Raw genomic sequence first — 24,464 nt, forward strand, 5'->3', positions numbered from 1 at the left:
AGCCACCTCCCCTGCCACCTCCAACACCTGCAAGGGTGCTTCGGGAGCGCTGAGTACGAGCCCAGCAATGAAGTCCTTCCAAAAGCTGCTGCTGTTCTCTGCAGGCTGAGCCCTGGCCAAAGCCTCCCAAACTGAGCAAATAATCTGATCAGAAATAATGATTGAACTCAATTTGTTTCGAAAATACAGATCAGCTGCAGAATTCTTTCTACCACAGTAAAATACCATTTCAGTAACTGATGGTGAAATGACCAACTCGCTCCCTTAGGTTTTAGCCATAACTGCATTAATAGTGAAGGCATTTTTAGACAATTGAAATGACTTATCAATTTACTCAGGCTGATCTTAACAACTCTAGTATTGATAATGCCTGTTATGAAAAATAATTATACTCTCTCTGGACAGGAAAACATTTCTAACATAAACATAAAGTTTAGTAGATAGCAATAAAGATTCTGGAGTCGTGAAGGAGTAAAAGCTGGCTATTTAATTGAAGGAAGTTGGAGTGAAAGCTTGGGATTTAATTCCAGGAAATGTAAGAGAAAAAAAAAATCTGTACTAAGATCCAAGTTATTTCCAAAAAACAAAGCAAAAAAATGAAGGTCAAATCATGTACGCAGAATGGCAAAGATTTTTTTGTGTTGCTTTTTTTCCAGACCATTTTTTATCTATTTTTAAGCACCCTTTAAGCACTGCAATTAAAATATTATTTCTCAGTAGTCCATCTGCTCAATAAGCTTTTACACTTTATACATGAAAAAGGAAAACTTTTTGTGGTCAGGTCAATCCTGCTATGATTCATTTGGGAAGGAATACAATAGAAGAAACAATCACTCTAGGATAAAATATTTATTTTGTTAACTTTGCACATTAAGCAAAATACACCAACATTAAAAACTGTATTTTGAAATATCTGACAGACATAAATCCCATGGTTTTCTTTTTTTATTAAACAGATATAAAGATATTCAAAACTTTCCCACACAATCTTTCCCTTTTGTTCTCTACAAAAAGCGTAGGTAGTATTCAGAGTATGAAAACTCATACATAAAACATCCATTTTTCAGACAGACCTTTATGTTTTAGCTGCACTGTTGAAAGAATATGTATTTTATGTACTTGCTGACCCTAAGCTGCGTTTCTGTAACTGGAACCACTAATTGCAGTGGCTGTAGATGAAGCCTATGTACACGCTCATCCTCCTTCAGACTGTCCTACGGGAAAAGCCTTGCCTGGAACACACAGCTCCCACTGCACATCCCCGTGGGAGTCACCGCAGTGTCCCAAGCAGAGGTGTGCCTGGCTGTGCAGAGGTGTGCCTGGCTGTGCAGAGGTGTGCCTGGCTGTATGATGCTCCGAACAGCACCTGCCAGCCCTGGCTGTCTCCGAAGCCTTACCTGAACGTTGTGAATTTGCCCAGCTGTAATGGATTACATTTGAGTAAACAATTTGTGTCAGGCGTGCTCAGGCTGGGTTTAAATTCTCGGCACACACAGCTTGCACCTGAGAGGTGGAGAAACCACTGGATCCCCAAACTGATCCCGTGGGTGGAGGCTGATCACGCAGCCTCTGCTGAGTACTGACCTCTGCTCCAAACACCTGTTTCCAGGTTGAAAACGCAAGCTGTCCAAATGATTTCTACTGACCATGATGCTGTGTTTTCGATTAAATGCTTTCAGCTCCGAAATTTACAGTCCTGGACAGCAAAGAATGATGGTAGCTGGGCTGGATGAAATCTCTCTCACCAAAACATTTTGAGGGGAATTCCACAGTTTTGCTCTCTTTATGCTTGCTGGCATTTAAGGGGAAAATTTCTTCACGTTTCAAGGAAGTGTTTCTCTAAAGACCGCTGGCTTCTCTCCTGTCCCAGGTAGGCGCAGCCCTGCCAAGGCTGAAGAGGCACAGGCCCGGCACAGCCGGGTCTCTCCCCAGGGGGCGGGCGGGGACCCTGGGTCTGTTTTCCACAGACAATCTCCGCAGCGGAGAGGAGTCGTCCGGCAGGACTACGACCGGTACCCGAGGGACGGGATGGGGACCTGGGACGCGGCTTCCCTTTGTGTCCCGGCGGGCGGCGGGCCGGCCGCGTTGCCATGGGAACCGTGTGGCGGGCAGGTCGTGTGGCGGCGCAAGATGGCTCCCCGAGGCGGCGGGCCGCAGCGTGAGCGCGGGCAGGGGCGGGAGGGGCGGCAGCGGGGAGCTCCCCGCTGCTGCCGCGCGTCCCCGGCCGTCCCCCGTCCCTCCCTTTCCCACCCCCCTCCCCATCCTTCCCCGGGCCCTGCCCTCCCTTCTCCTCCGCCGCGGGCTGCGGCCGCTCCGCCCCGCGGCAGCAAGTGGCAGCGGGTGTCGGTGCGGCGGGGTACCCTGACAGCCCCGCGCCCAACTTGTGTTGCAGGCGCGCCCCGCCGCTGATGCGAGAGCTGCCGTGCCAATGCCAGCCCCGCGCCGTCCGGCCAGCCCCCGCCGCCCTCCGGGCCCGCCCCGCTGCCGCCGCCGCGATGGCTCTGACCTTGTTCGGTGAGTAACCGCCGCCTCAGCCCGGCGGGCGCGGGGCTGCCGGCCCCCATTGTTTGCCGCACGGCAGCGCCTGGGCGTGGGCGCTGGCCCGGAGGGCTGCCGCAGGCCCGGGCCCGCAGCACCGCCCCGCTCCCGGGCTGGCGGGGAGAACAACGCGCCCGCGGGAAGCCCCCGGTGCCGGCCGCGGCGTGGGCTCGGGCTGCGGGGCGCGACAGAGAAATAAAAGTTGCGGTGCTTCAGCAAACCCTCCCCGTAGGGCCGGGGAGCTGCAGGGCGGGCTGGAGACGGACCCCGCGCTCCTGCGAGCATCGGGGTGCGGGGCCTCGGGTGCGTTTCTGTAAGGATGTGGAGCGGCGCAGGGGCACGGACGGAGAGTGTCGGGGGCTGCGGGTCTCGGAGTCGGTCGGGTTCTCAGGTGGAGACGGATCAGTGGAGCCAGCGTCTGAACGCAGTAGTTTTAACTGTTGAACTTGAGGGTTTTCTTAAGTAAGGTTATTAAGCTTGCTTATGGGTAATAGGCTTAATTTTACAGAGGGGAAAAAAAGAAAAAAGCTATAAAGTGCTTCTGGCAACATGACATAAATACAACAATGTAAAGCAAAGCAAAAATCAGCGTGATTAACATCAGGAGGGAAATAACAGGACAATCAGGATGCTCTTACTATTAAGAAGCTCATACACCAGAAGTGATTTAAATAAAACTATTTACTTTAAATCACTGTTTACTTTGAGTGCTGATATGAAGACTGTTAAGTGTTCAGACTATGGGTTTTGCTTCCTTTGTAGACAAATAATTTTGTTTCATTCCACTCGTGATTCTTTGGCTAGAATGATTTCCCAAAAGAATAAAAACTGTCTCCTGGGTTTTCATAAAATGTTGACACCTGTTATATTGTGGTGGTTTATCAAGCCCTGTCTACAGCCAAGTTTAGGGCATGTTGCAAAACACTTTTCTGTAGATAAGATCTATGCGGTATTGGATTTAGCTACAGTGCTGTCGCTTAAATCTGTATTTCTGTCCTGAGTTTCTCAGGATGCAAAAGGTGTTAAAGTGTAGTTCAGAGAGTAGCAAACTCTCCCTGTCATTCTAGGCCTCATCTTACTCAGGTCAGGTGAGCCCCCGGACTTGTGGAGGAGCCGGGGCAGGTGCAGGGAGGGCGTTGGGCTCTTTGATTTAGGAGTCAACATTAGAGGGTGCTCAAATGGCAGATTGGCTTTTGTAAGATAGGCTGTGATGCATATTGCATTGTATCATTGTAACTTCAGCTTGTTGAGAAAAGGTGTAGGCTATTCAGGCATTCAAGGTAAATACTGTTGTTGTCCTTAGTAAAAAATCAATTTTTTAGGCTATTGAAAATACAGTTGTTCCGTGGCAAGTAGCTAAGGTGAAAATTAAGAATATTTGGCTGTGAAAATTAAGAATATTTTAATTTCAACTTTTAAATAAAGTAGTGCTCCTAAGTCAGGTACCTGTTTTTTTTAAGACTAAGTGATTCTTTTTAAATTCACATGTATGTTATCTACTTAATGACATTTTTCTATTCATACAAATTTGCTTTCTAAGGTAAATTGAATTAGATGTTTTTGTGTGCTGTCACATCTGTTGTTAGAGTAGTGACATTGATACATGTAAAAGACAATGAGCAAAGAGAAGATAGACTGGGCTACTCAGCTGTGTGTAGGTTTTAAATAATATCTTGCCAAGGGCAAAACCTAAAGATTTCACCCTTTTAAGAAAATGCAAATTGATGATTAAAAAATGCAACAAATCAGGCTAATGTATGTCAACAAATGAATGTGGTGCCTTTCATAAATGTAAAAGCAGTAGGTCTAAAACTACGAATGCTGAAGTGTGAGTGGGAATTGGGTAAATGCAGAAAATGCACTATCTGTTTGCAGATGAGGTTGGGATTAATTTACGGTTGAGTTAGCACAGCTTAGTGTGTTGCTGTGGGTCCTCTGAGCTGAGGTAGTTCAGAACACTTTTTGTCTCTTACCATATAACAAAGACAGACCACAACACGCTTTCTTTGAACCTGCAGAACAGGGTTCAGCTTTTGTCTTGAATTTTGGCAGCCTGTGGAGGGTTGCATTTTCAGTTGCTGCACCACAACTAACCTGTAAAAATGTAACTCAGTAAAAATGTAACTCAAAAAAAGTGGGTTTTAGTTGGTGGTAATATAAGCCCCTGCCAAGGCAACATCAGCAGATCTGGGGAAAGGCAGAATAAATGTACCTGAATTAATGTATCTGTTTAGAAGGATTAAGCAGCTATAATTGTACGATTTTAAATTCACACGTAGGTGTGAATATATATATATATCAGTTATATTATATCAGTAAAACTGTCCAGAGCAAGCAGGTCCTAAGGGAGGTGTTTGCTTTGTTACTGCTCATTCACATAAATCCTAGGTTCAATATTGCGTGGTTGTTAGTTTGGGTTTTTTTTTTCCTTACCTGTAACTTTGTATCACACTTAACCAAATTGTACACATTGTAGGGCTACTTCTAATAGGACTTGCTACAAAGCATGTAAAACTTGAGATAAATTGCCATGTCAGCTTGGGGGGGGAATCCACCAAGTTTCCTGGGTTGCTTTAAATTAATCTCTGTGTCAAGAGAGAAGAGAGGGATGCAAAGGAACAAGAAATGTCATAACACACTCTCTCTGTGCTCTTGATATTGTTTTATGGGTATTTCGGTTCACACACAGCTCAAAGACTGTACTAAAAGGGGACAGGACTGGAGATCAGGGTAATGTGGATTTTGTATTGAAACATACATGTGGTTATCAGGCAGTTGAAAGGTCAAGTATGCCTTATTTTTTCTACTTGGCAGAGTGGTTGGGAGTTTCCTGTTGCTTTTGGAGGTTGCCCTTTGCTGCTGTCCTCAGAGCAGCACCGTGTTACTGCTGGAGCACTAACTGCAGTTTCTGCCTTTGAGGTGGCACCTCAAGACTTTGGAAAGTTGGTTGGAGAAAAGAGCTTCTGCTATACCAGCAGCATTTTTCTGCTCCAGAAAAAGGCTTTTAAACCTTTGTCTGTTTGTGCCTCCTGTCATTCCTTTTCAGTTACAGTTTTTTGTCCAGATTATGATGTAACATTAAAACAAAGAGGAGGCAAATGTTAAGACTCTTCACTTTCCCAGTCTTAGTTATTTTTCTTTGTTTTGTCATATTCTCCCAGTCATGATCTTCCAAGGTATCCTGTACTCACTGTTGGCTGTATAGAAGGTGGTAGGAAGCTGCCCATGTTTGTGCAGTGTTACAGCTGATGTATCAGTGCAGGGGGTGGGTTATGAAGGAGAGGTCGTCAGCTGCACAGAGACGGAGAGGAGGAGCAGCCCCTGTTGGAAGCGACTGGGGGATGGGAGAGCGTGGAAGTTGTTGACTGAAAGCATAGCTATCAACTGTGTGACCAGGCAAAAGTGTCATCCTGATAGGGTTCATAGTTACACAGAGTTAAGGTGGAAGAAACGGTCTGTTGTGACCATAGGTGGTCACTCAGGTGTGACATGGCATTTTGCGATATGAGCACAAGTAGGGTTTCACCAGTACCTTGAGTTTATTGTATTCTAGTGGCCAAGCACTTAGTTTGGTCTAACAGAGGAAAGCAGGTCCTGAGCTAAGACTGCATCAGTAGAAGACTCAAAGCCAGTTGCCGTATCTGAGAAGTGTGTGTAGGGGGAAGTGCTGCTGAATCCTGTTGTTTGTCACAACTAATGTATGCAATGAATTTGATACCTATATTTGTGAATCCCCTACTAGGAATTGGTGAGCATTTTCAAAATGCTCTTGTTCACAGAACAGTGCAGAACTTCATACACTGAGTGCAGAATTTCATACATTGAGTGCATAAATACTTCAGTAGGTAGCCAATACTAGTGCTGTTTTTGTCCTATGGTAGGTTCACACTACCTTCCAAAGGTTGTGGTGATTGCAGGTGTAGCCTCTTCTTTCTCTCTAATCACTTCTTTCTGCCTGCTGCTGCAGCAGCTGCAATGGTGTGTAAGCTGCCATTCTCTGCCGTTTTAGCACAAAAACCAGTGGCTTCACAATCAGCCTTTGAGGAGCTGGTCTGAAGCCAGTCACCTGGTTTAGCAGGGAGCAGATGAAAGATTCCCCTCGGCTCCTCTCTGCTGAATCCCTTTGAGGGGTAGCAACTTCCTCAAGGCAGGCAGAGCAATCAGTTGTTTCTATGGCTAGAGTTCCTAGCACCCGTCTGCTAATACCCCCGGGCTTTGAGATCTCCCAGTGACACGGCTGAGGTGTGGGCTGTCATTCCACTTGGATAACTCAAGTTACCCAAGGAAAGATAACAAGGTAGAGGAAAAAGTAGAAGTGCTAAGTTATCCCATTGCTCTTGCTGTTTGCTTCTTTCTCTAAATGTCCTAAGACATATTTAAAGAAAGTCAGCATTGTACTTTGAAAGAAAAATAGTTTTATATTGTGTTTTAGTGCTTATGAGTTGTCCTTACGTTTTATGAATTTCCTTTCTGTTCATTTGCTTGCTCATCAGCTCTCTTGTGTGAACAAAGACATTTCAAAATGTCCAGGAGAGATTTTCATGGACATATTTGTCATTAGTTATTCATGCTCTTGCCTTCTTGCTCAGAGCCTGACAACAGATGAAAACTCACCCTCCTGAATATTGGTGGTTAAGAAATGAGAAGTGAAGCAATTCTCTTTTAATCTTTGAAGTGCTTGCATTCTGATGAATGGCTACAGATGAATGGGATTAGGGACAGAGCTGTAGTCAGCATGACAGATATGGTTATTTAAGGAGATGATGAACAAGGGCAGTTTTAGAGAAATTTATAGGGAAATATCAGATTAAAGGAAACAAGAAAAACATTGCTACAGGCAGGGAAGATAGGGACAAAGAAACCAATTATACTTGCATATCAGATGTCCATACACTGTTGAAAGAACAAGTAAATATTAATTTGCCCACTTAACAGAATTCCTTTTCACAGCTGCGAGCTCTGGTGTCATATGGCACAGAAGTAATTGTTAATGAATCTATGTACTACTATGGGTCTGAAGCAAACCTTTTGAAATAAGTTCTTCCCTACTTGAAATGCTAATTAAGAAATTACTATTTTAAGTTCTGTGCATCTGCGATTAACGCTCTCTATGCAAGCTGTCCATACTCTGGCTGCTTGTAAAGGTAGGGTATGCTTATGTTGGTACAAGCACATTTTCTAGTGTGACAGTCTTAGAGAAATTAAATCAAATAGTTGTTTTACAGATAAAATGTTTTGCTTGCTTAGGGAAGGCTTTTAAATTTTAGAGTGCTTGATTAGCTTAGCATCATGGCTTAACCCCAGCCAGCCTCTAAGCCACACACAGCTGCTTGCTGCTTCTCCCCACTGGAATGGGGGAAAGAATCAGAAGAGTAAACATGAGAAAACTCATGGGTTGAGATAAAGGCAGGTTAATAGATAGGTAAGCAAAGCAAAACAAGGAATTCATTAACTACTTCCCATCGGCAGGTGAGTGTTCAGCCATCTCCAGGAAAGCCAGGCTCTGTCATGAGTAACAGTGACTTGAGAAGACAAATACCATTGTTCTAAATGACTACCCCTTTCTCCTTTCCCCCCAGCTTTAAATGCTGAGCATGACACCATGTGGCATGGGATCTCCCTTTGGTCACTTGGGATAAGCCCTAACAGCTGTGTCCCCTCCCAGCTTCTTGTGCACCCCCAGCCTGCTCACTTTGGGGTGGTGTGAGAAGCAGCAAAGGCTGTGATGCTGTGCAAGCACTGCTCAGCAATAACTACCATCTCTCTTATCAGCAATGTTCTCAGCATAAATCCAAAATATACCCCCTACAAGCTACTATGAAGAAAACTAACTTTAGCCTTAACTTAGCCTAACTAACTTAACTAAGCCAAAACCAGCACAAGGTAATCGGTTTCTATGTACACAGGTACATAGAAAATAAGTGTTCCTCTAAAGGGTGTCTCACAGCCAGATTACACCTGCAGATTCTCTGCAGGATAGGAAGTACTCAAAATTTATTCTGCTTATTTTTTGTCTTATGTGCAGAGCCTTCTAATAACAGGAATTACACAGAATACCTACAGTTCAATTTGTTTTCTGCTGTAATTTTATATGTGGCCCTGAACTACACCTAAAACCTGTGGCTAGCTGCAATAGTAAAAGCTTACTGGCACAGCTCCTTAAGTAAAGAGCCAGTTTGTGCCAGAAAAGTGTTCTTTGAATCTGCTCTTAACTGAAGTAGGTAGTGGAAGTTTGTTCATGGAATGGGGCACTTATGCTACGGCTTTTGTCACTACACAGGGAACAGAAATGTGGGGTGCTCTAGGAACGGTACCCATCACTGATGCTTCTATACCAAAAAAACCCCCCAAAACAAAAAACAAAGCATAATGAACTTCATTGCTCTGCCCTGGACAGATCTTTTTCAGTAAAGCAGTGAATTTAAAGTGATCTTTTAAAACACATTTATAGTAGTTGCTCTTGAAGTGTTAACTCTTGCTTAAAATACTTGGGCTTCGTTCAGCCCTGACTGATGTAGGCTAATTTTAAAAGAGTTTTAAGGAATTCAACATCTAGTCACAACAGGAACTGCAAAGAGTCTAATTAGACAGAACAATCCAGGGACATTGGTACAACGTATGGGTTTTGGTTTGTTTTTTTAACAATATTTTAAAATGAAAGTGATTTGTTAAAAATTGAAACAATGTTTGAGAGAAACTCAGTCTTGTAACTCCCATGCATGTACCCCAGAGGGAAGGTGTCCGAGTGCTGAGAAAGGTAAGATTATTTTCTCCTAGGTGCTGTGTTAACCTTACCTAATTTCTAGAAGCTTAATGAAGCAAATAAGGAGAGCAACCTTGAAAAGGTTTTGCTGGCAATGCAATCTAAAGAAAAAATCGAAAGGGAAAGCTGCAAAGGAACTGGGAAAAGAAGATGGATCTATTATCTAGTAAATTGGTATCAATTGATCAAAGTATCAGAGAAGTGACATAACACTTATGGAAGAGGATGAAAAAAAATTCAATCATGGCTTTTCAACTTAATGTTTAGAAGTGCTTCAAGCCCTGCCTGGTATAAAATTGTGTTTTCTGTTGACTGTGAATATTAGAATCTTAACAAACTGGAAGTTTGAGGCTTGTTGCTAAGCTTGGAAAGGGCAGGTCCGATTGTGTGCACAAGTAATAAATTAAGATGAGGTTTTCAAATTTTCTTCAAAGAGATTCTGTTGTGATATCAGCAGCTCAGACACACCATTAAACAATGGCATCAGTTTCCTCCTTGGCATCAAGTAGTGCCCTAGGAAGTGGAGACAGCCTGCATAGCACAGAATCTCTTCTGATGGTGTTGAAGTGAAATACCATCTGGATCTGAGGGTCCAGAAAGGGTTTCCAAGCTTTGCCCATGCATGCTTCTCATCAGCCAAGGACTGATGTTTCAGGTGTAAATCTGGGTTTTCTTCATTTTTTGGGGGCTCAGCTGATTCTTTTTGCTTTGTTGGGTTTGGGGGACTTCATTCTCTTACAAACTCCCTCCAGGAACCCTTGACCTTTTTTAAAATTTATTTTTAGATGTAATAAAATATTTTTCTGTGTGGTGGGAAGCATGTCCCAGTGTCAAGACACGTTTACGTGGCATGTACCGTAGTTATTGCTTAAACACTACTTTAATCAGTAAACTCAAAGCCATATACCTAATACAAGCCTTTTGGAATACTGTTATTTTTTCTAAATAAAAGCACATTAGATCCACCAGGGCTACTGGCACAGGTGCACTGTGCAATCTAACAGTCAACTGTCTGTTGCTAGACGATTATTTATTTTTTTTTTAGCTTGAAGCTTAGCATCTTCATCTCAGGCGATTTTGCTGCTCCACCTTGTGGACAGAAATCTCACAGTTCTTAAGAAATATGTCTTCAGATGAAGGGAAACAAAACAGTCCCAGGACCGGACCTAAAGGCAGTTTAGTGGTTAACAGAATACAAGATGTTTCCTGCTTCCTTGTAAAATAACAGGCTTCGTTGTTATTTCAGTGGGGTGGATTGTATCTATCTGCCTTGAATATCTTCATAAATGTGGGCAGAAAATTAAAAACCCTCTAGATTTTGCTTCTTTTCAGTCTGGCTTGAAACAACAAAAAGTGTCATTTAAAGTCATTGGAATATTTAATCTTCTAAAGCATTTAACAGTGCTGCTAGGACTTTGTAATTGCATGGCATCCGGGCCTCAAACACCCTTGTTGGACAGACCCAAGTCACTGGGAATAGTCTGCAATTCTCCACCCTGTTCCCAAGGGTTTTGCTGTATAGTGGAGTGGTGGGTCCACGTCCCAGCTCTAGTAAGGGGCAGTTGGGTTGATCACATTCAGCTGGGAAGTAAGGAATATTTGCTGTTTATGTGCAGGAGCTGATTGACATCTGACACTTCCAGCACTCAAAATATTTGTGCAACCTTTGTCTGAATGAAGAAAGCGATAATTCAGAAGTGACTTTATAGTTACTGGAAAATGTGCCTGTAAAATACCATTTATTGCTGTGGGAGTCTGATTTCCATTTTATGTTTTGATAGCCATCCCCAAATTCAGTTTTGTGACTTTGTTAGCGGTTCTGTAACGAGCATCTTGGAGAGACTATCAGGGCTGATTAGCTGTTGTTTAAAATTTTGCTTAATGCTGATAGGATATGATCTGTTTTTTCACATGACCAAATCTTAGTCCCCTGGGAGAATCCATTTAGGAAACAGCATCCTTTGGTTGTGGAGCACTGTTGCAGTTGCAGGTTTTACCTTGCTGCTCCAGTGTGCAGGTGACTGTCATTGCTTTGAGGAAGCCCACTGCTCCATCCAGCTTTGGCACAGGTGGCAAAATCTGGTTCTGTTGAATAGTTGTGTCATGGATGTTCCTGGTGCTGATGGGAGGTGATGCTTCTCTCTCTGCTGCCCTCCTCGTCCCCAGCTCTGGCTTCTTCCTGCTTCCTTTGTTGCAAGAGCAGCTGCTTACAGGTTGCCATTTAAGAAGCTGAAATAAAAGCATAGTTTCTGAACCTGGTCAGCAACTGAATCAGCCCCTAGTCTTGGGGCAGCTTGCTTGTGAAAAATTCCTCCTCCAAAAGTAAAGGGAAAACACTGTTACCTAAATACTGGAATTGTTTTGTTGCCCACTGGGTGATGGTGTGCTACAACAGCCAGCAGAGCCACAACCACAACCAGTTAAATTGTACAGCATCTATCTACTCTGCATGTAGCAGAGTCTTGTGTACTGCTGCAGTAGCAGAAGGTATGGAATTATTCCTCATGCAGACTTAATGGAGGTCTGTGAAAGATGTATTGATAGTGCAGTTCTGAAAAACAAATCTAGTGCTTACTGAACTGCTCCTTGCTTTTTCATAGGCAGGTTACAAGTTAGTCTCCTCGATGCTGAATTAATAGCTGATAAATATACAATCTAGAGCAGGCTATAAAAGTTGCTGATAATTACTTGGTTGGATGAGTCTTTCATGCTTTTTCATCTGTGCTTTATCTTTTCCATATGAATCTGGACACAATGCTTCACTGCAATCTTGGATCATTTTTCATATAAAAAAACAACCCAACCCACAAAAATCCCCAAACAGGATGTAGCTCTTCCTCACCTCTGCCTTACTGGCTGAACATGCACACTTGGGTATATCCTTTCAATAAAGGAAGCATGCTTTTGGCACAGCAATTAATTTTACTTATTTCCTTTTCAGGTTTTTCAAAGAGTATGTTTATAAATGGGACTTGAAGTGGGACTTGGTTTAATAGAGCAGATAACTATTTCAAAATAAAGTGGTGATTTTTTTTCCTGTTGAGAAAACATTCAGAAACTTCTTGTTGCATTTTATTTCAATACCAGAATTTACTTGGTAAAGAAATTATGTCAGGTACTCTTTCTACAAGCTAAATATTTGTGAGTATATAAAGGAAAATTACCAACCAAAAAAAAAAACAAACAAAAAAGAACAAGAGAGGAAATTTTTATCACTGTCTTTCTTACAGTGAGCTTACAAGCACATAGCTCTGTTGCTTTCCTGTGCTCTCCTGGAGCTCCTGGCTGCATTTGGTACCTGCCCACTTACCCGTGGTGTCAAAAGAAGCTGTGGTCTCAGTCCTCTTCCAGCACCCTTGCCTGCCTCTCCTCAGTGGCAGAGCAGCAAGCTCATCAGTAATTTGATGGAGCATCTCTTATTCTTAGCTTTTATTGAAACTGTACTGTATAAGAATGTACCTTTTATCAACCTTTGACTGCAAGGCCAAAGACCAAAGCAAGGTCAATGTTTTGTCCTAGTTTGCTCTTCTGCAGGTTCAGAATTTGCAGGAGGTGAAATGTAGCCCCAGTGTTGCTGCCACCCTGAAGCACGGTGAGACAGTGTGTGCTGCACTCTTGGGATGGTGACCCAGGGGGATATCTCCAAGCAGCCTCTGAGACGAGTGAGTTGTACACAGCTCTGTCTGAGGCAGAGCTCACACTGGCAAACACAGATGCTGGGCTTGTTGGCATTTTTTTTTTCCACTGAGTAGAAAGGTCTGAGAAGCAGTAAAAGCTTTTTTCTGCTTTACAAGTTCTTTGTTGATGGGGAAGCCCTGCTGCTAGTCATGACTCTTAAATGTGAAAACTCTGCCCTTTTTGGAAGGCATCTTCTTTCTCCCATTGCTGTGCAAGAACAGCTGTGGAAGACACGGGCAGGACTTGTGTGTCTCAGAAGTCTAGTAGCATCTGTCCCCATTTCTGCCTGGAAATCCCATGTATTACAGTCTCTGACAACTGCTTGCCTCATTCTGCCTCCTGGCAGTTCCCATCTAGCCACACTGGTAGGCCATAACCATTTTTTAACTATAAACTGGGTTTTCTATCTTTCCCATCCTATAGCTCTCCATTTGTCTGTCTGTACACATTTTCCTGTGCTGCCAATTTCCATGATGGGTTCTTTTTATGAAGTCAAAGTGGAGCTGAGGACACCAGAAGAGCTGTTACTCAGAGAGGCAATGCTGCTGGGGGATTATTGGGTTTGCAAGACTTAGGAATAGAGATACTGATATATGATCTGTGGGATGATGTCGTCTGTGTGAGCCTCTGTTTCTCTTGCCAGCAACTATTTTATGTTTAAATGTCTGCTTGTCACTGGGGACAATCCCATGGGATCTCTGTTCCAGTAGGGGTGCATCAATATCCCAAGAAATGCAGCTAATAAGTTTTGAAAACCTCCTGTTTAACATTGTGCCACGATGAAGTGACAGGCAATAAACCCAAGTTTCCATGGGTTGCAGGCCAATTTTTTTCTTCTAATTAGTGGATAAAAGGAGAAAGAACTTTAAAAAAAGAGACAAGAAAACCATCAGAATTAACTTCCTGGACAGGAGGAAGGTGTGTGGAGTTATCCAGGAAGGGACTTGGAGCTTATCTCTGAGCACTGATTGTATGGAGCCTTCTGGGCAGTGCTCCCATTCCCACTGGGCAGTGACAAACCTTTGTGTTCAGCTCTCCTTCCAAGAGCCTGTTCCCAGTTTCCCTGCTCTGCTTTCACGTTTCCAGCAGCAAAGGGACCTAAAGGCAAATGTGGGGCACATGCAGAAAAGCTCTAAGGTCTTACAGAACCCCCAAACCACCTTCGAGATGATAATTTGTCTGTTTCTCCAGCCCCACAACATGCTGGGTGATGCAGGGGGGGACCCAGAGCACAGCTTCTCCATCAACTGGACCTCCCACCTTCTCTCTCTCTCCCTTCTCTGGTTCCTGCCTTGTGCAGCAGATGAACTTGCCAAGGTGTAAGAGAGAGATTAAAAAGGTAGCTTTAATGATATAAACAGGGAGAGGTTGGTCTTTTGCTGTAGTTCTTTGACTACAGTTACAACAGTGAGCCATGGAGTTTCCAAAAAGGAATGTGAGGTTTTCTACCTGGAACATCCTACTTTGTTTGTGCCTTTGGAGGTTACTCGGAGGTTTTTATATGAGAACAGGAAAAGATAAAGAATGATGTTTGCAGCTTTGACACTGGGAAGAAGCTCACAGCAGATGGAGAATGATTTCTGGAGTAAAAACTTTATTCCAGTTCAAGAAAAGGCATCCCACCACACTGTGTCCATTTCCCCTTCTCTGACCCTGCCAATAGTGTTTTTTAGGAGTTTCCTTCATGACACTATAAAAACCAATCATGGTTCCAGGCAAGGGTGCTTTACTTGGTAGTCTGTCCTCCTTCAAGCCATGAGCATTGATGTGTTGCATCTGTTCTAGAAATAAGGATGTAAATACAAGCCACATTTTTGCATGAGCAATGATGCATGTTATTGACGACTGTTTTAGAAAATGAAAAATCTGTTTGTAATAAGAATTGTAATAGATTTGTTATAACTCTGATCTAAAAATTGAAATGGGTCAAGTTCGGAGAAGGAGAGGCAGTAGCATCTTATTAGACCATCTGACACAGTTAAAGAGAAAGGCATGCTTTGGAACACATGAGTATCTTTAGGCCAGCTGTAACAGCAGTCAGAAATGGGATCTGCTCTTAATTTTCTCTAGATGACTCTGATTTTTGCCTGAGCTGCTAATGGGTGGTTTTGGTTTTGTATTTCCCCCAGGAGACTAATGAATGCACAGTCTAAAATGAAAAGAAGGACAAGCTCTTGGTAGGCTTTTACCAATGGATAGGGAGGCAGGGACACTGTTGTGCTCTTTTGTTGTGGGTTCAGCTTTTGGTAAAACCACAACAGTCTATTTAAAAGTGGATTTTAGAGCAGGAAAGTGAATGTATGTTTATTATCAGTGTTGAGAGAGGGGGGGAGTAAAGCAGCCAAGTGAACAGTGATAAAATATGCCTTCCCATTCAGCAAATTAGGGCATTATGCAAGGGATGAAGGGGTTGTATTTCAAAAGTGCCTGAAAGCTCGTCTTTTTTTTAGAGTCTTTTCTGCTCAAACTTGACTGGACAGCCTTCTTATTCAGAGTAAGGGATTAATTTACAGCTAGAAGACACTTTTATACCCTATCATATTGTTCTTTTTCATTATTAGGATAACTGCTCAGAATATTTGTGTGATCAAGGTCCAGTCAATATTGACTGTTGAGTATGTTAGAGAAATCAAGACAAAAATGTGCTTCTGTGAATGCCTTGGGGCTGTGGCTAAAACAGTTGTCACTGGCTTGAAGTTACAGTAAAACTGATGTCCCCTGTTGTGATATTATTGTTTGGAAGAAGTAAAACTAGTGATGGGAAATGAGCTCAGTCTTTGCAGGAAGACTTTTAAAACAGGAGACAAAGAAGGATGTGTGGAAACAAAAAATAGGAAAGGATATGTCAAAGGGCAAATGCTTTCTCCTACATTATGCCTTGCCATGGTTAGAATGAGAGCAGTGGAAGAACAATAGCCTTGACAGGTATTTCTCCTGCCTTCCAAGCAAGCTGCACTGACCAAGATCAAAACAGTGTCTCCAGCAAAAACCAGTTTGGACTTTAAACTTAATTACAGTGTTCAAGCTTGTCTCACCTGATGTTTCTCTAAATTGCTCCAAGACCTTGCTGTACTGATATAGAAGACAATTGGACAAATTATCTGTCAGGTCTAAAAGATGTGATTCATCCAATAAGGCATATTTCTGTCAATTTTGAACTTGAAAAATTAGTCTGCACATGACCTTTCAAATAACCCTTGGAAAGGATGGGAAACAGCCTAACTCATTGATCCAGCCCTTCTGGGCTTCAACTAGCCACTGTCAGATTTGCCGTGATGAGTTTAAGGAAAAAATAAAATTGACAGGCAGTTTTTCTTTGAAATAAATAAATTAAAGAGGCATATTTAATTTTTGACAGCATTTTCAGTTGGAAGTTGTTTGCTCTTGTAAACCGGATATTTCAGGATCCCTATGAATCTGTAGAGCTATGATAATTCCTAAAGGAAGATAAGTCAGAGCATTATAGAGAGCTGGTGGTCTGACCCAGTTGTACCTAAAGCCACATCAGGAAGCAGTTGTCTGTCTGTCCCTTCTCTGGAAGCAAAGGTGGTGTTCCCAGAAATGCAGAAAACTGGCTGCAGCCAGTTCATCTGGAGGCCGTGATGCCCCGCTGGAAATGGAAAGCAGCATTAAATTGTATCTTTATTATATGCCCACAAGGTGGCACTTGTCTTCTTTTTACTTTCTCTGAAACCTAAATTTTTATACTTGCAGCAGCACTAGGAAATAATTTTAGAGGTTTTGAAACTTTTCTTAAAGAGTAAGTTAGCTGTGCTTTCCTGGGAGTGCTATTTCCCACTCGTCAAATAAATGACAGTGAAGAGAAAGGGGACATCTGTGTTTTGCTTGTTATCATTGCACATGTGAAAATTCCAGCTTAAGATAAAAAAAATATTTTTACTATAAAAACTTTAAAAATTTTTATTTGTCATCATTAGTTTCATCAGGTGCCACTACTTACCTGCAAAGGGGGAGAAAAATGAGTACTAACTTCCCTTGCTTTGCAACCTGGTCTAATCACTTAGATGAGTTCATTTAATAGCAGCAGTGCCTGTGATAGGTAAAATATTACTCAGTAAAATTATCCCATCATTCATAAAGAGGCAGTAATAGCAGACCTGCTAATGGAAGGCAATGAACTCTATAGCTATTTTTGCTGGGTCTCTCATTCAACCCCACTACAAGCATTTCCACGGAGTGTATTGTTGCCAAATCAGATGTCTGTAGAAACCAGGATGTCAGGGTGATCTTTTTTCTTTCTACCCCTGAAGACTAATGCAATTATTCAGAGCATTCCTTTCTTTCTGTGCCTTTGCTTCTGCTGACAGTGTTTTCTTTTCTCCTTCTTGGTGTCATCAGAGATGTGGCTCTTGTAGCTTTTTGGGGCATAGTTCACACTTGCTTTCTCTTAATTATTTTTACTGTATTCATAATTAGAAAGCTAACTGTACTTATTCAAGGTGGTGTAAGAAAAAACATGAGGATGAAGGAACAGAGCAAATTAAGTTTTGTCCTGTTAAATTTCCTGGGGCACAGGGTAATGATGTGGTGCCATGATGTCACTGAAGGGATGGTTTTATTGTGAATGCCTGTTTTCGCTGCCTATAGCTTTCCCATAATTGTATTATACTCTTTTTTTTTCTCCAGATAGGGGGACGCCTTTGAAGAATGGGAAGAAAATGCATTCAGCTGATGTTTTTGTTTTCTTGCTTAAGTAACTTAAACACAGTTTAATTTTAAAAGCTGCCCAGGAGCATGAGGCTCCATGTGCATTAAGGAGTGTAGCTACCTGCGTCAAAGGTTAAGGAAATGGTCTGAAACCTTGCTTAAAGAGAATTGTTGGTGATCATGCCTTCTGCCCACAGGCTTGGGCATGTCCCTGTGGATGTGACTTCCCCGAGTGCCAGCTTCTCTGAGGCCTGCAAACCATGGGCCTCAGGTCAGCAAGCTGCCTGTAACCCCTGCCTGCACGTTGCCATCCCCTGGCAGGAGGTGAACCGTGTGAGCTGCCGGTAGCTCCTCTTTTGACCTAGAGGCCATTTGTCTCTGTAGTCACTCTGGGCTTTATCTTAACGCTGAGCAGCTGCCCCACTCCAGCTGCCCACCAGCGTGGGCTGTGTCAGCAGCAGAGTGGGCTGGGAGGGGGGGAGCAGGGCAATGCCTGCATGGTAAAGGGAACACCTCTCTGGTGTCTCCTCTCCACCTGGAGGAGGCAGTGGCTTGTTTGGAATGGTTTGTGCTGAAGTGCCTCACAGCATGCAATGATGTCTGCCTTCCTGAGGAACAGCCTTGATGTGTCTAAAAGTTTTCAAAGCTTTTTTGGTTTTAATTCAAAGGAATTCATCTGCCAAGGATAATATTTTCGCATCAAAGACTCAGTAGCAGCCTAGAAATATCAGTCATCATTGCTGAGTATCATGCATTACGTTGTATATTTGGAAATGTGGCTCTTATTGCCTGGTGTGTTCTCAGCCCTGCAAGGATCTTCCCATAAATAAAGGAAATTTTGTGATGTCCTGGTTGTGAAACCCTGCCTGTTTTCCACATGTGCCTAAGCCCTGTGTGCCATTAGTTTTTTTGTCATTTTAGGGACTAATGTGGCAATATTGCTTTTGGATTAATGTTATTTATTCAGTCATATTTAATTCTGCATTTTTTTGTAACATGATGTAACAGTACAATTGCATTTATTTAGGAGAAAGAATTTATATAGGAATTGCATGAGATCTCTTAAAAGAGTAGTGTAAGATGGTGTGAGGTATTTCAGTCAGAAATTATTTGTTACCCCTGAGCTATGGGAAGGCAAAGACAGGACAAGACCGAGCCAGAAGATTGTCTCTTTTTATATTCATGTGGAGGACCTGAATGCTCTTATTCCCTAAGAAAAAGCAAGCAAGGTTGACCATGGCTTTCTCTCTTGTTTACCATGCACTGGAAGTAATTAAGTTCTCTGCAGCCTTTTGTGGTGATGTGCATGGTACCCTGCCAGCAAGGAAGGGGTGGCTTGGTTTCTTCAGAAGGTCATGTGAGGCAAGTTGCCACCCACAGTTGCTGCTTGCTCTTTGTCTCAAGATTCTGCCTGCCACCCTATTACAGACCATCCTTTAACTTTCTGTCTGCTGATAGCAATGGTGTGGAGAGGGGTTTTGTGGAAAAATTTGGGATTCCAAGGTCTCATTTAGGGGTGCAAAGGACTTTTTGCGTGTGCTTTTCCTACCAGTACACACACAAGGACAGGGATGTTTGGGCTGTTCTTTGCTGCCCAATCTCCTGGAGCTGCCTGCCATCCCCTTCCCCTCCTCCTGCCACCAGCTGTGAGGGGACTTGTGCAGAAGTTTCCAGCACTGCTGGGTGCTGCTTACCCAGCTTCTCCTGCTTACCCTGGAACCACAGGACTGTAGCCCATCTGTTGTACTACCACTGCCTAGGGCAGTGGCTGTATTCATCCTTTAATTACCTCAATGCTGTTTGAGTTTTATTTTGGTTGGAGTACAGAAAAGTCCTAAGTGCTAGGGCTTGCTTGGCTGCTGTTTCAAATGTTTCATGATGGCTTGAGCTTAGTTTTTGAAATGCTGTTGGCACTTGTACTCTGAAAAACAGAGATGAAATGACATTTTCTGTTCAGCTGCACTGTTTTTGCGGCTTGAGAACCTCACCAGCAAATAAATTATGGCTTCATTTCTGTAAGTAGAGTGATTTTATGAGCATCCTTTGGGCTTAGAGAAGGTGCTAACAAGCAAGATTTTGAGGCTGAGGAGGAATTTTTTTAGGAGCTGTTTTTTGAGCACAAAAAGGAGTCTGTTGTATGGGTCAGCAAATGGCCACGTCTCCTGGTCATGCATTTCTCCTGGAGTTAAATTGATACATGCTGCTGCCAAACAAAGCAAGACTGGCATCTTAAAACATATGTAAACACCTACTGGTTAGTGCCTAGGCCGTAGCTTACAGAAAAATAAAAGTTTTATACTTTTATTTTATACATATACTTTTATTTTATACTTTATACAAGAAAGTTTTATACTTTCTTGTGTATTTTCATATTTATGACTTACACTGTTAGATGTAAGGTCTAGATTGGTTCAGAAAATATGCAGTTGGATTTTCTTCTCCTGATCATGTTGACGTTTGGTCCACATGGCTAAGTACTGGCCTCTTCCACAAGTTTCACCACCTGAGGACTCAACTGTGTTCAGTGGGAATATTGCCAAATAAAATCAAAGTCTGGGGCAGGAGCTGCCATGTCATTAGAAAGCTGATTATTTCCTCTCAGACAGTGGTAAACTAACCTCCAGCATCAGGTTGCAGGTCACCATGCTGCAGGGAACGGCATACAGTAAAATAAAAATAAAACTGAGTTCTCTACAGGAAATCTCATAGTAAGTCTTAAGTTGCTTTATGGGGTTACCACGCATAGTTAAGCTGCCGCTGCTCTACCCTGGAGCTGACTGATCTTCAGTGGGGAGAGGGAAAGAACCATTTCAAGCAGAGGTAAACATTTTTATTCTTTCTATAAAAGGAATACACAGAGACAAGCAGCCTAAACAGTTTGAGGCAATAGTAACAGTTTTTGTATCTGCAGTTAAAATGTACACTCTGAAAGTACTACAGTTGTCCAGATTTATATAAGGGATAAAATGGAAATGGGTAAGAAGGAAGGAAAGTAACGAAGGGAAAATACTAAATTGTAATGTCACAATTAGTCACATTTGTGTCTATGGAACAATCCGAGATGCTCTCCTAGCATTTGTGTCTGTAATATGAACCTACCCTAAAGAAATGGTTGTATGATTTCCTATTGGCAGAAGCCCTTTTCTGTGCAAATGTGTATTTTTGAGTATCATTCTGTGCTTTTCCCTTCTTAATTGCACATGGATCACACCCAAGATGCATAGTTTTCTTTCTCTTTCCTTAATTAGTGGTTAAAGCAGGGCACACTGGGCCTACAAAGCAACCCTCCTGCCTCATTGGGACATTTCTGCCTGTAAATGGAAGCTGCCTGTTGTGCTTTTCTGAGCTTTTATGCTCTCTTTTCTCTGTGTTCAGGCAAATTTTAAGGAAGCCTTGTGTAGAGATTAGATGGCTTGAGACTGAAATGCTGAGGAGATGAGTGGGCTGGATAGGCGAGTCCAAGCAGGACACCAGTGGTGATAAAGCAAAGCATTGCTCAAGGGTGAGGGGAGAGGTCTTGTGTTTGCTAGGGCAGGGGGAGGGCAAAGTCCTGGAAAAGAGGAGTGTGTTTGGGAGGGAGGAAGATGATGACAAGAAAGTGCTGAGGATTGTTTAAGAAATAGTTAGGGATTGCTCCTCTCCTTGCCCACAGGGCAGAGAGATGGGCTGGCAAACTGTGACTGTTGGAGAAGCAGAGAGATACATAACCTGTCCCTTCAGGTACATAAGAAATGTAGGTCCATGCATGAACTAGGGGCTCAGCTGTTAAGGGTCTGTAACGAGATGCTTGCTTCAAAGATGAGTTTGATTTTCCTGTGACTTCAAGACAAAAAAAAATATTCTACTGGGTAAAGGACTGTAAATATATTTTCATGTGTCTTGCAGCGTTGTTTCTTCCCATCCCTCTACCTTGCATGTAGCTTTGGGTCTCAGTGGAATTTCAAGTGATGCATCAGATTAAGATGTTCTTATTCTTTTCTTTATGCATACATATATATTTTCGCTATGACAGCTCTACTTGGGAGCTTGGATGTACAGATTTTGGGCAGACAGCTATTTCTTTTCTGATCTGTACCAGGCTGGAAAATTATTGGCTATCAGTATGGATTCCAGGTAGAGAACGTGAAGAAGTCCCATTCTATTGGGGGGAAAAAAAATCTTCAAAAACACCCTTCTAATCAGAGAAAAAATCTGACAAATTAAAAAACTGTTGTTGCTTAGGATAATAGGAAATGATCAAGCATTTTCATTTTTAAAGGTTAGGAATAGTTTCCAGCACCATCATCTGTCAGGTTGAACTGGGCTGAGTTTGAAACTAGTTTATGTACATGGACAGTGTGCCTGATCTAAAATGTACTTGCTGATGAGAGTGCCCTCACACTGGCAAAGGGCTCAGCAGGGCTGGTAGGATCAGTTTATGCATTTATATTTTCTGTAGTGCTCCAGACCTCTAGAGAAGAGCAACTTAAAGCCGAATCTTACTTAAGGCAGGAAATACTGCTAAGAAAAAGCATGATTCACAGCTTGTAGAAAATGGTTTTATTTTATCATGGAAAGCATTTAGCAGAGCTGAGATACTGTGCTGATGGGAGCTGTAGAAAATTTGAGAACTGACAGCGCAGAGTTTATTGCGTTAATTAGAAAGTGGTGCGGTGTTAGTGAGAAAACATATTTTGAGTTCAGCATTTTCTGTTGATTTTTTTAGCATGCCTTAAAGTGCTTTTTGGGTATGGATGCCTAATTGGAAAGACTGTGTGGAAGCCTGTGCTATCTGAAAATCAAGCCCTTTTTCCTAATAATACATTTCAAAATACTGTGGTGTGTTAAATGGGACTGTATTAATTCATCTTTAAAAGTGGATAACAAACAGACTGGTCTGATATTTATGCTCATTTTATCTTTGTGCAGTGAAGTGATTTTAGTAATAGAAATGTTCTTATCAGAAACAATTACACGATTTTATTTTTCATCACAATAGAAATGACTTTTTTTTTTTTTTTTTTTTTATTACCTCATATGGAATAGCCAGAGGGTATTGTCACACTATAAAGGCAGTAAAGCTCACCAACAGATTTTCTAACAAAATCCTTTGTTCACAGCTGCAAAACATAAATCATTCCTTCCAATTTCTGGATGTTAAATGTTTGTTGTATGAAAGTTACTGCCGTTCTTGTCTGACTTTAACAAGATTTGGGATTTTTTGTTTGGCACAAATATTGTTTCTTTTCAGTTTTATAGTCAGGCTACCCTTAGCTGTAGCAATTATATGGCTTGAGTGCAAGCAAGTATACATTAGACTGCCAAGATATTTGTATTTTCATAACAGTCAGCTCATATTTTACAAATACAGTGTGTGTTTTTCTTTACTTAGATTATTTATTTGTAAATCCAACTGGTGCGTATATTGCTAAATAAAACCACACTATAGTAAAAGAAAATTCAGCTAGTGGGGTAAGAATCAGATTCTGGGACTAAATCCATTATTTTTACTTACATGTTTCACCTTTTTTCCATGTGACATTGCAGTGTTAAAGGATCCCATTACAATGCTTCAGGACTTGCACTGCCTTAATTAAAAGTATCAAATTAGGAATGAGTAGCCAGGGTTGCATCTGTTGCTGCTGTAGCACCCGGTGAGGTGTTGGAGGGCTCTGGGCAGATTTGAGGTGCTCTGACCCATCCCAGGACACGGTAGCACATCTGCAGAACTGCCCAAAGGTCAAGCCCCACTGTATTCTAAGGGTGGCAATTTGAGTAAGGGCTGCCTTCATAATTAAGTCAGTCTTAATGAACTGTATTTGTAAAACCCACTGCCACCGAGGTAGTCCATAAGGACTGTGGTCTCTTTATTCGTAGTACTAAAAGTATGCCCAGCCAAGGCAGAGACTGTGCTAGAAGGGTCTGGTAAGGATCTGGGCAAATCTGTGCCAACTAACCTGGAAAATACTTGATTCCACTAAGATCTGATCTAGAGATATTTTGACCTGACACCAGGTGGGAGAGATAGACTTAGAAAGCAAGTATCTGAAGAAGGCAAACTGCTAATCATAAAAGGAGGCAGGATGCTACCCAGGCCAAAATCCAAGCATCAGGTTCCTAGATTGCTTGATCTTGACATAATAAAAACTATTAATTAGAGTTTTGTTGGATGCAACAGATAGTTCCAATGAGCAGACAGTTGCACACCAAGCTCAGAAATTAATTATGCAGAGAAGAGGCTTCAGACAGCAAGGCTGGCTGCCTCGCTCTGTGTTATCCTCTGTGTGACCCTGTGGTGTAATGAGCACTGAGTAACTCCTGCCAGCTCCAAGGTGGATGAGCACAGTGTCCTCCAGAAAGCCTCCATACCTTTTAGCATCAGAACTGAAGCTGGTCAGAGCTGTAGAACAGTTCTGGATCAGAGATGAAGTTTGCAACAGAGCCCTGAACTCACAATGTCACATCAGTTGTTGGCAAGTCTCAAGGGAGACAGAACTTGGAGTACATGCTCTGATTTTATTTTGGGAGCTGTTAATTGCCATCCGGAATAGAAAGAAGGTAATGTCAGGAATAAGCTGGATAGAAACATACTTATCAGAGTATAAATGGAGATGAAGAAAAAAAAAATTGTGAAATTTAAAAGTGAATTTGTGGATATATACATAGTAAAATAATACACATTCCTTTTCCCCACCCCAGTATTTTGCCTTCTGAGCTGCATATTTATGTTTGCCATTTTTGCAAATGTACTTCTGTAGTTTTTATTCTAGCTGACTAAAGAATATACCTTTTCATAATTTTCATATTTTCAGTTCAAGGATTTTTAACATGTTGTTTT

At 42.2% G+C, this 24,464-nt stretch overlaps 1 protein-coding gene across 4 annotated transcripts in view; it reads left to right on the top strand.

The window, feature by feature from the left end:
- The first annotated feature begins 1,198 nt into the window (after window positions 1–1,198).
- The window catches only part of CHN1 (chimerin 1), a 97,713-nt gene continuing 74,447 nt past the window's right edge, over window positions 1,199–24,464 (top strand). Inside the window, exons 1-4 of one of the 4 annotated variants that reach the window (XM_071747300.1) lie at window positions 1,199–1,293; window positions 1,334–1,870; window positions 1,968–2,158; window positions 2,393–2,514. In XM_071747300.1, coding sequence (XP_071603401.1) covers window positions 2,091–2,158; window positions 2,393–2,514 — 190 coding nt within the window. In that variant the 5' untranslated portion in view covers window positions 1,199–1,293; window positions 1,334–1,870; window positions 1,968–2,090. Of the gene's footprint in view, window positions 1,294–1,333; window positions 1,871–1,967; window positions 2,159–2,392; window positions 2,515–19,571; window positions 19,663–24,464 lie in introns of those variants that run through there. The other 3 variants (XM_071747302.1, XM_071747304.1, XM_071747303.1) reach the window with 3 other exon arrangements.

This window comes from Heliangelus exortis, chromosome 6 (assembly GCF_036169615.1).
Source record: "Heliangelus exortis chromosome 6, bHelExo1.hap1, whole genome shotgun sequence".
Lineage (NCBI taxonomy): Eukaryota > Metazoa > Chordata > Aves > Apodiformes > Trochilidae > Heliangelus > Heliangelus exortis.